This window comes from Myxocyprinus asiaticus, chromosome 2 (genome assembly GCF_019703515.2).
Source record: "Myxocyprinus asiaticus isolate MX2 ecotype Aquarium Trade chromosome 2, UBuf_Myxa_2, whole genome shotgun sequence".
In the NCBI taxonomy this organism is placed as follows: domain Eukaryota; kingdom Metazoa; phylum Chordata; class Actinopteri; order Cypriniformes; family Catostomidae; genus Myxocyprinus; species Myxocyprinus asiaticus.
The window spans coordinates 24,316,830-24,328,922 of record NC_059345.1 but is presented as its reverse complement, the minus strand read 5'-3'; the positions used below and the strand labels follow the sequence as shown (position 1 = coordinate 24,328,922).

Here is a 12,093-nt window from a genome sequence, read left to right as displayed (position 1 = left end):
TACTAATACAAACCATTTAAATTATATGCTTTAGCTTGTCATTTATATAAGACGACCAAAGACTGCTTTACACAACTTATCAGTATGTGGTTTCCTACAACAAATAAAAATCATTAAAACTTATATTTTAAATACATAAAGAAAAGAAAGAACCTGAGGTAGTAGTTGACACATTTTTAATTTTAAAACAACATTTATTAGACTGCATATTGTATGCCACACTGGCTGATAAATGACCAAAATGACCAGCAGTATTAGGCAAGAACAAACAAAATAAAGTGATTACTGGGTGAGAAGGATAACAAAGAGTTAGCCTATATAAATATACACATAAATAATATTTTGTAATTATGATGCTGATATGAAGTCATCCTAAACATGTTATATAATGTTGAATACTTTCATTTATACCAAAATAAATATATGCTTCACTTATGTTTCACTATCTGATTCTAATAAATAACTTATTTTGAAAAGCTTCCCTTGACGTCATCATGACGAAAATACACTGATCGCTCAGGTAGGCGGGGTGTGGCTCCCGATCGTGATGAACTCTGGGATACACTTAGCCTGAAAGACCGCTCCGAAGCGGTATTCGCGCTAGTGTGGATTTAGTGTGGATTAAGTGTGGATTAAGTGCACTGAGCTTTGGCATGTTTTAGACATGGGACAGTCTTAAACACTTACTTCCTGTCGCGTGCACGCGCACTCAGATGGCCAAGACCCGAAGTGTGAGTATGGGGTCAGGGCCTTTGCTCTTCCCGTCCTTTGCTTAACCTACATCAGTCGCAGAGGATCTCGAGATGTTTGCAGACGAAATGTGATTCTGATAGACAGATGCTTGAATTTTACACAAAATAATCAGAAACATTATTGATTTGAAAGGTTTATGTGCTGCATAATACAGTGGCTGCTGGGTGTGCAAGAAGAAAGTACAATAAAAGACTATTATTTTAATACCAATAAAGGAGTCAGTATTTATCATTTTGAATGTTTTTAATGGATAAACATAATATTGCTATGACAAAAATAATATAGCTTGATATAAAAACACAGAGTTGTGAGAGTTTTCGCTGAACTGGAGGTGTCAGAATAAACTCCATGGTAATGGCATACTAATATACTACTCTTATTTCTGCCATAGACTGACACAGCAGAAGTAGTAAAAGTAGTATGTGAAGTATGCAATTGCGAAGCAGCCCGTGTAACTGTTGTCATGTTGTGAGTCTGGCCAATCCTGAATGAGCTCGTGCGTACGTTACAACTTAGCCTAGTTGTGGTGTAAATGGGCACTAAGTCACAATTTACGCACTACTAAATATTTGAGCATTGCACCATTAAACTCAGGTAGGACGTAACCCTACGTATAAACTAAATATTTAAGGAAGCCTCCTACCAGGAACAATGGATGGAATAAAAAATCAGACTGATATTTTATGACATCAATGAGCTCATGTTTTTCGTGACAGGCATCAGTCCTTTCTACATATATGATGGTGTTGGCATTTACACTCGTTTACAGAGAGAAAAAAAAATGTACTTTTAAGCGGCTCTTCAGCATGAAACCGATCTAATGGTGCAGATTTCAGGGTGCATCACTCGGTGTCAAGTTTCAACACATTCAGAATATATATATAGGATATTAAAATGAATACATTTTTCCAGCCTGTTGTATGAGTATTTATTTATCACCCCTTATTTATTTTAGATACAGTTCCTATATATTATTATTTACACATGGGCAAATATACTATTTATTAAATCAATTTTATTACGTATCGTATTTTAATGGGGACAGTTACGTGAGCAAACAAGGTTTGAACATCAATTTTTAACACTTCTGTGTATAAATATGAAGGCTGTTTATTGGATAAATACAGGTAAATGTCATATTATGCGACTACGCATCACTTTACGGTAGCTTATGACCTACTAGTTAGTCTTACCTTAAGAACAGGTGGTGCAACCAAATTAAGCACTGACTTAGTTACAAACTAACAATCTAACTAGCCCTTAGTGTGAACTTTACCTCCTAACTTACGTGAGACCTTAGGCACAGCTGGTGCAACCCTACCCCGATCCAGTCTGTCCTGTTGGTTGTGTCTCCTGTGCTCCAGCCCGTATTTATTTAGTCACCCTGGGCTGTGTTGTTTTCTGCCCTTGTGGAGGCTTTGTTTTTTCTGTTTCATTTTTTGTTGTTACTTTTATTTGTTTAATAAATTCCCATTATCTGCATTTTTGAGTCCTGCCCTCTTTTCCTTGTCTCACGCGGTGCGTAAACCTTGGCGCACATATATATATATATATATATATATATATATATATATATATATATATATATATATATACAGTATATATATATTTGTGCTCAAAAGTTTGCATACCCTGGCAGAAATTGTGAAATTTTGGCATTGATTTTGAAAATATGACTGATCATGCAAAAAACTGTCTTTTATTTAAGGATAGTGATCATATGAAGCCATTTATTATCACAGTTGTTTGGCTCCTTTTTAAATCATAATGATAACAGAAATCACCCAAATGGCCCTGATCAAAAGTTTACATACCCTTGAATGTTTGGTCTTGTTACAGACACACAAGGTGACACACACAGGTTTAAATGGCAATTAAAGGTTAATTTCCCACACCTGTGGCTTTTTAAATTGCAATTAGTGTCTGTGTATAAATAGTCAATGAGTTTGTTAGCTCTCACGTGGATGCACTGAGCAGGCTAGATACTGAGCCATGGGGAGCAGAAAAGAACTGTCAAAAGACCTGCGTAACAAGGTAATGGAACTTTATAAAGATGGAAAAGGATATAAAAAGACATCCAAAGCCTTGAAAATGCCACTCAGTACTGTTCAATCACTTATTAAGAAGTGGAAAATTCGGGGATCTCTTGATACCAAGCCAAGGTCAGGTAGACCAAGAAAGATTTCAGCCACAACTGCCAGAAGAATTGTTCGGGATACAAAGAAAAACCCACAGGTAACCTCAGGAGAAATACAGGCTGCTCTGGAAAAAGACGGTCTGGTTGTTTCAAGGAGCACAATACAATGATACTTGAACAAAAATGAGCTGCATGGTCGAGTTGCCAGAAAGAAGCCTTTACTGTGCCAATGCCACAAAAAAGCCCAGTTACAATATGCCCGACAACACCTTGACACGCCTCACAGCTTCTGGCACACGGTAATTTGGAGTGACGAGACCAAAATAGAGCTTTATGGTCACAACCATAAGCGCTATGTTTGGAGAGGGGTCAACAAGGCCTATAGTGAAAAGAACACTATCCCCACTGTGAAGCATGGTGGTGGCTCACTGATGTTTTGGGGGTGTGTGAGCTCTAAAGGCACGGGGAATCTTGTGAAAATTAATGGCAAGATGAATGCAGCATGTAATCAGAAAATACTGGCAGACAATTTGCATTCTTCTGCACGAAAGCTGCGCATGGGACGCTCTTGGACTTTCCAGCACGACAATGACCCTAAGCACAAGGCCAAGTTGACCCTCCAGTGGTTACAGCAGAAAAAGGTGAAGGTTCTGGAGTGGCTATCACAGTTTCTTGACCATAATATCATCGAGCCACTCTGGGGAGATCTCAAACATGTGGTTCATGCAAGACGACCAAAGACTTTGCATGACCTGGAGGCATTTTGCCAAGACAAATGGGCAGCTATACCACCTGCAAGAATTTGGGGCCTCACAGACAACTATTACAAAAGACTGCACACTGTCATTGATGCTAAAGGGGGCAATACACAGTATTAAGAACTAAGGGTATGCAGACTTTTGAACAGGGGTCATTTCATTTTTTTCTTTGTTGCCATGTTTTGTTTTATGATTGTGCCATTCTGTTATAATTTTAATAATTCTGTTATAAACATTTTTAGGTTACCTCACAAAACATTTCTACAGTGTACAAAATAAATCTTGATCACTGACAAAACTACACTGTTAATGCTGGTTGTCCACTCTTTGCTGTAAGACTTAACCAGACTTAATGAAACCAGTCCTAAATGTTTTAAATTTAAGGAAATATGAGGGGAAACTTTAAAGAGTAAGCATATAAATTTGGACAAACTTAAACCTTAATCTGTAATATTAGTAGATTATATCCATAATGATGTAAATTTATATACAGTGATATAACTTTTATATAAACTTATAAAACTTCCCTGTAGAGAAGTGTGTACAATGTGTGGTTGTGTAATGTGTGTATCTGAATTCATGAATCAGTGTATGTAATCCAATGTAAAGGGGGTTGCACACCGGACGCATCTGGTGGACGACATGGTGCGTCCTAAAATTAGAAACAACTGTTTTCAATGAAGGTACGCACACCGCTGCTGCCACTCCGCGTCTGTCGGCGGCGCCCAGCTATGACTTCGGAGGTTGCTCAAATTTCTGCCACGCCACAGAGAGCAGCTCGCATATTTTTCCATTAAATTCAACCCAAATAATTATCAAAGGACATAGATTATTTACTTTAGCGTTCTTCATTCTTGAACAAGGGAAAAACCTTGGTAACTTTTGTGTGTACTGTCTGCAACCTGAACCGCATCGATGTGCACCGTGTTTGATACCTGTGCAGTGTCCTAGCCACGACACGATGCGGTACTTCTTGTCCGGTGTGCGGCCGCCTTAAAAATCTAAAATTAGGTTCATTACTAGCCATTTATTATCGATTTTTTTTTTATTATAACACATATTGTCAAGTTTTATGTCTGTTGCATGTCTTTAAGTTAACATCACTAGTGAATTGACTTACCTTTGTAATGTGCTTATCTTTGGCTGCAATCTTTAACAAGAAACTATGTTCTTAGAATGTAACTTTTGAAGTTACTTGATGAACCAGTTTGACTATGGGCTCAGGTCACTTACAGGTATCACAGGCTCGGTTAGACAAGTGGTCATGGGCTTAGCAGTTTCTATTCTATTGTTACTTCCATTACAAAAACAAATTTATTTTGATCAAAATGATTGTTCTCACTAACATTTACAGACATACATTTGCGTGCTGAGGGAGAAGACAGCAAAAGAGCACACAAACTAACGTATTGAGCGCAGCCTCAGTAGTATTGGGAAGTCTGTGAATAATTTTCCTTTTGAAAACATAAAAATTAAAAAATTCAGTTCAATTTTTTAAACTTTCCAGCACTACTCATGAGAGCCAACATCCTAGTAAGGTGTGCTTGATACACTTGTGTGTCTGTATCTCTGTGCATTCTCAATGTGCCCTGTCTACTCTGCTTGCACAACAGCAGCTCTAGCAGGTGTATGTACGGAGCATCTTGGTTCTTGGTATTGGAGCATTTTAACATGCACAAGAGCACAATATTGGGCCCTATAACAGTCCTAGAACAAACACATTGTTCTTTTCGAATGGTGCTTTTATCAACAAGAGCAGATGGCCTGTGGACCGTAGTTTGGATACTCTTGCTCTGAGGGTTGTTTTGGGCTGTGCATCTGTTGGGAGAGAGAGAGACTGAAAGAATGTTTAAAACAGTTATAGTCAGAGCCAGAACAGGGGTACATTTCAGAAGAATAATTCAAAAACTCAGTTGCACTTAGTTTGTCCCTCAACCCATGAAAGCATTGGGACAGAGGTCTAGAGGGCATTGGGAGGGGTAGAGATTTGCAATGAAGTGTGAAATGACTTGAAGTATAGGTATGAGTCACACTGTGTATGTGAAAGACAGGTTGGGATTGCCAAATATGAGTAATGAGACTTTTCAACATCAGTGTCTGACTAGAACTATAATGTCAAATATGTATTCCATTGAGATTCTATCTCCTCTATATTTTTGTTGTTGTTGCTGTTGTCTTTCCTCACTTCCAAAGAGCACTGCTCCAATTTTAAAGTTAGACAAGGCAAAGTTTTCACGGCAAGTGCCATTTAAAAACAAAAATTGTATTACTGAATTTGCATTTCCTGAAGAACATACCAGTTATTGCAAGGCAAGAAAAGAACAGTGTTAAAGTTTGAAATACTAGTACGTTTTTAGACCTACTGTAGGTATTTAGGTTTTAGACTTGGGTTGTGGGTTAATGAAATTCTGCATCAGAGCTGCTTTTCTATTGCCAAGACACTCAGCATGCATTTTGTTTTTTGTAAGCTGTCTATAGAACTTATTCACAGTAGCACATATTTAATTTTTGTGGCGGTGGTGGATTTGGCTTACCGTCTCTTCAATGGCATGCACTGTATAAAGCTGAAAAATTGTCATAGATCACATCTAATTTTAACAACTTATGCTTTCTGGAGTTATTGTTATCCAAAGCAGACCAATCAGAATTAAATTTGCAAAAATTATAATGACATCACAGCTTTTGGATAGATTTTGAATGGCATTCTATCACTCATAAATGAGAGATATTCACTTTAACTTTAAAATTTCTTGCAAATTATAATGTTGAAAAAAACGGAAGAAAAAAACAACAACAAACAAAAATAGATATCACACCTAAGGCTGAAAAACAAAATAAAGTTTGAATGGGCTCATTAAGCTGTTCAGGCTGAATTCATTGCAGAAGTTTAATACTTAAGGTTAGTGGTCTCACTGCCAGCCCTTACCAGAGTGTTTGAAGAATATCTATACAGATCTGCTTTGCAAGCACTGTAATTATTCTGCTTTCTGTACAGACTTTCTCCCTTGCTCTGTAAAAGTGCTACATATGAGTATTTCTCCACAATCTTTGACCAGAGTTTATAAAATACTAATATATGTGTACTGTTACACAATTAGAAGTACTAAAGAATACAGAGGCTTCAGAAGACATTCATTTTCTTGAACGCTTTGTCCTCACATGGCTTTACTAGTAAATTCATAACAACAGAACGAAGAGGAAGTGGAAGAATGAGGGAGAGAACTGGCTGGTGCAGGATCTGTTAAAGGCTTGAATGCCCTTAGTGTGAACTTTACGTCCCAATTTACGTGAGAATTTATGCACAGTGCAACCCTACCCTGTAGCAACTGCAGATGCTGCACAAGCCGGAATCGCTCTCGCGGTACTTTGATAGCATACGTAACGGTGACGCCGGTTCAAGTCGGACAACATTTCTAACCGACATGCACTGCTTGCAGCGCTGCATGAAGTCGAATACACTTATTCACTGTGTGCTCTAAGTATAATAGAAGAATAGAAAGCTTTGTGGACACAACATTGACAGGTATGTGTATTAGGAAAGTCATATTAAATCGTGGTGCTTATCACTACTGTTCGGACCGCTGCTTTTTTGATGTAAAGTAATTGTGAATGGATGCACAGAGTAAAGAAAGTTGGCCTCCCTTTAATTTTAGTGTTGTAAAGAGAGAGAGTTGACATCTTCCCTTGTACTCTTCTTTGCATATGTCGAAACGTGCATGCTATATTTGTTTCGTTTATTTTCCATTGTTGCTCCAAACAAAGAGCCATGGTTCTTCAAGCCAAATCTTGGGTCCTGAAGCAGCACTTTGAGGGCTTTCCCAAAGTCAGCGACTTCCAGCTGAAAGAAGAGCAGCTCCCTGAGCCCAGAGATGGAGGTTTGTGCTTCTCAGATTTCATACTTTTCTTATTCTACTTCTTTTCTCTTTGCCCTGTTGAATGCCAAATTAAAAAAATTATTATTCTTGGTTTTTTTAGAGGTTGTTCTGGAGGCTCAGTTCCTTAGTGTGGATCCTTACATGCGGTGAGTGAGAAGGCTTTAATGAGCAGGTGCACTAACATATCTGCATTTAAGGTGTGCTGAAATGCAAAACAATCAGACTGATCCTGCATGTTTGTAAATCATTCTTTGTTAGATGTTTTTATGTTCATTTTTCCTCTGAAATCTTTGAAGACCGTTCAGTCGTGTTCGAATGCAACCTGGAGACGTGATGATCGGAACTCAAGTGGCCAAGTAAGAGAAATAGCCACTCACCCGCATAACAGCTGCTTAACATCTACCTTACCTTCAGACCAGTTTTATTCTGTCTGATCCTATTCGCCAGTATTACAATAAAAATCCTGAAACTCCAATCAGTCTAAAATGGCAACTTGCCAACAATCTGGTTATCAGTAGAAAAGAGAAAGCATCTGTGATTCATTTACAGTCACTGGCCATGATTAAATAATTGGTAATATACAGTTCAGGGAATGGCACAGTGTTCAAAGTAGCGATTGTTTATATCACGCATGATTCTGTTTTTTGACACACACAACAATGGAATAATGCCTTTTGCAAAAGCAGCTTTAATTGTAGAGTTCTGTCTTGCAAACTGATACCTGGGGTATTATTTGATAGAATATTTATTTTATATGCGTTTTTATGATTCAAAAGGTAGATTGATTATAAATTAGCATTTACTGTAAATGATGTAATTATATACATCATGACTGGATTAAATATAGCAGGCTCTTTAAGTCACATGCTGTGTGTTTATTTTATTCATTTAATTTTTCAGAATCTCTTTTTTGTTATGCTCTTTTGATCTTAGGGTGATTCAAAGCAATAACCCATCATTTCCTGTGGGCTGCCATGTGATTAGTCGATGCGGATGGAGAACACACACAGTTTCAGATGGCCGTGACATCACACAAGTCTTGGCTGACTGGCCTCAGAATGTCCCCCTCTCCCATGCCCTTGGAGCCATAGGCATGCCAGGGTACAGACCCACTGCTTCTTTCAAACCATTAAGAGCAGGAATATTTTAAAAAGTGTTTCTGTTCCATTTCAGATGAAAGTTTAGGACAAACTCCAAATCTGCTACATTTTCAGCTTGTATTATTATCCGATATTTGAGCTGAGCTTATGAAAGAGCAACAATTATGTTGTGAATAGATTACAGCTGAGTTCCAGGAAAAGTAGACATGTTTTTTAAATTACTCACTTGCTTGGCTTTACTAAACAAACATTTGTTGCCCACATGTGCTCGATTTGGTGAGATTCTTTCTGGATCACTTTTATCATGCATTCATGGATTGTGCTGTTGGTGACTGTGCACAGAAAGAAGCACAAGGTAAACAGGAAGAATTCTACAGCACAGGATGTCAAACTCTAAAGCTGAAAAAAACAACATCTGTAATGCAGTGCAGAAAAAATATAAAGAAGGTAGCCGTTTGTTGCCAAGCTCTTCCAGCAAAACTGTCCTCAATCCTGTCATATCCTTTATTTTATTTGGCTAATTATACTCTTTATTATGCTTTTTATTTGTGGCACAACATGGCAGTGAAACTGCCTTATTCAGTGGCTAATTTACCAATGCATTTTAGGCAGCCTGCAGCTGTTGTAAAGATAGGAAATGACCATGCATCCATGTCAGAAATTAGCTTTTTTATTAAGGGGCAATGTTTGTCCGTTGAATTGATGTTCAGGGGCAATTGTACGATTATGAGGGCATTTTATATTCTAACTAAAACACATACTTCATAAACTTTAATCAGAATCAAATAATTGAAATAATTTCTCAATCTGGACAACTATGGCAGTTTATAAAAATTATTAAATTATAAAAAGTTTTGCCAGTTTTACCTGTGAAACTACATATTCTGAAAAGTGTTAATGATATTTGTAGATGATAGAGATAGACTGATATATCGGTTTTACTGATAAATCTGTGCCTATAGTTGTCTTTGGAACTATCGTTTATCGGAAAACATTTATGCTGATAGTTTTTATTATTTCTTTTTAGTCCAATATAACAGCAGCCTCTAGAAGTGAAATAAAAACAATCACTGACACCTTGTGGGGATTTGTTATAGCTAAATCTTTCGTCATTGATAATATTCATTCATATTTTTATCATCACTTCAATGCATATTTTGCTAATTTGATTAGATAAATCAACGTGTTCTAAACTGAAGCGAGAGCATGCAAAGAAAAATGCAACTATATAGAAATGTGCCCCACGGCACATACATAGTGTCTCCAACGTTCTTGTGAATAATAATAAAAAAACCTCACCTGGTGATATATAAAATCCTCAGTCTGGTGAATATAGGCTATAAAAGCTTAATTTGGTAAATACTTAAATATAGAGCATTCAAACTAAGCCAATTCTCTGTCATTTGAAAAGAGTCCCGAAATAATTACATGTATTTCAGGCTTGTTTTAGTTATAAGTTCTTTATTTTTTCTGGCTGTTAATGGGATTTGGTTGCACAATAGACTGAATCTTTTTTTCATTTTGGACTCTTGTAGCCTCTAATTAGTTATCAGCCTATTCGACCACCTTAGTTATTGGTATCTAAAAAATCCGCTATCGGTCAACCTCTAGATGATGACATAAATAACAATAGTTGTGCTCCACAGGCTGACTGCACTCTATGGTTTGGAGGAAGTTTGTGCCATCAAACCAGGTGAAACCTTACTGGTGAATGCAGCTGCAGGGGCAGTGGGCTCTGTAGCAGGTCAGATTGCCAAAATTAAAGGTTGCACGGTGGTGGGTTCAGCTGGTAGTGATGACAAAGTGGCATACCTGAAAGAGCTGGGCTTTGACCAGGCATTCAACTACAAGATTGTCTCCTCACTGGAGGAAGCACTGAAGAACGCTTCACCTGAAGGATATGACTGCTACTTTGAGAATGTAAGAAATTAATATTATGAAACTACCTCTCAAAATATCAATAGATTTGAGTGGGCCTGATTTTGAGATTAGAATTGGATTTTAATTTAAATAATACAGCATCATCATCCTGATTATTCAGTGATTTTATAAACCTGTTTGGTTTCCAGGTGGGCGGTCATTTTTCAAGTGTCGCTATTTCACAAATGAAGGCTTTTGGACGAATTGCAGTGTGTGGAGGAATATCGCTGTACAATGACACGATCCCTCAGACCGGTTTGTTTCTCATCTGTGTACCATTTTGCTGTTGTCCAGAAGAAGGCTCAATAAATTGGCTTTGCACCAGAGATTCTGCTCCTTCACAGTGATGACATAACAAAATCCTAATAAATGCTAAGTCGCCATTAGTGGATAATAAATAGAGAGGAATTAATCATACACAGACTGTCCATTTACAGCAGTGATAATGTGTTTGTTTTTGATCTTTGTAGGCCCTTATCCACACCTTCCCATGATTTTTAAGCAGTTGAAAATGGAAGGTTTCTTGGTGGGCAGGTGGGAGCATAAAAATAAAGAGTCACTAAGGCGATTGTTGACCTGGATGCAAGAGGCAAGTTAGAAACACATGGCTTCATTCAACAATATTAGCTTATTATTGAGTGCATAGCTTTTTTTTAAAGTGTCTAGATGGCTTTGGCTAAAAATAATAACTCTACAGATCAACTGTTCAATTGATAATATTGTCATTTCTGTTGTTTTGTGATTCGGTGGCTTACAGGGAAAGCTCAAGTGTAGAGAGCATGTTACAGATGGGTTTAAAAACATGCCTGCTGCTTTCATGGGGATGCTCCAAGGGGAAAACATTGGGAAGGCCATTGTTAAAGTCTTTCAGTAGTTTGCCGATGGAACAACAATGCTGCTTTTTCTGTTTGGGATTCTGCATTAATAATTAATCATTTCCATGTTGTGTGTTTACTGTTCAATGTCAAGTGCTTTATTTTGTTTTATAAAAAAAGTCTTTAATGCATTTTTTTGTAAATGACTAACATTTTATTTGTTTACTAGGACAGAGAAATGTGTAAATTGAGAAATAAAGAAGATACTTTTCTCAAAATGTAAGCCTGTTTTTATAAACTTTTGTATAAAGTCTTAAAAGAGTTGTTCAAAATTATTAAGATTCAGAATTTCTAAATTCTGTTATTAAATTAAAAACATTAAAAAAAATAAAAACTAGAACTAGATGAACAGCAGCATATACTGTGAATTAACTATTGTTTTTGATAAGCTTTAGGAAACAGAATTTGAAAGAGGAACTGAAAGTTTTCATTTAGAAATCATAGAGGCCCATTTCAATAAAGTGTGCTAAGAATTTACTCCTTGTGTGATTTTAATATGGTTATAGGGTATCAATCCTAACAAGCCATTTAGGCCTAACTCCTAATTGTTAAAGGGATAGTTCACCCAATAGTTAAACTTCTCACATTATTTACTTACTTTCATGTCATCCCAGAAGTGTATGACTTTCTTTCTTTTGCTGAACACAAACAAAGATTTTTAGAAGAAAATCTCAG

General features: G+C 37.0%; 1 protein-coding gene across 2 annotated transcripts; it reads left to right on the top strand.

The window, feature by feature from the left end:
* The first annotated feature begins 566 nt into the window (after positions 1 to 566).
* LOC127414197 (prostaglandin reductase 1-like) lies at positions 567 to 11,872 on the top strand. 2 transcript variants are annotated; one of them, XM_051652045.1, is made up of 9 exons: positions 567 to 731; positions 7,411 to 7,523; positions 7,624 to 7,669; positions 7,820 to 7,879; positions 8,457 to 8,624; positions 10,270 to 10,543; positions 10,693 to 10,798; positions 11,014 to 11,132; positions 11,301 to 11,872. In XM_051652045.1, exons 2-9 carry the CDS (start codon positions 7,415 to 7,417, stop codon positions 11,415 to 11,417), a joined length of 999 nt encoding a protein of 332 aa, XP_051508005.1. In that variant the 5' UTR covers positions 567 to 731; positions 7,411 to 7,414; the 3' UTR covers positions 11,418 to 11,872. The 2 variants fall into 2 exon arrangements, with proteins under 2 accessions (XP_051508005.1, XP_051507994.1); XM_051652034.1 differs by lacking the exon at positions 567 to 731 and adding an exon at positions 6,857 to 7,171 and having other exon boundaries at positions 11,301 to 11,871.
* The last annotated feature ends 221 nt before the right edge of the window (positions 11,873 to 12,093 follow it).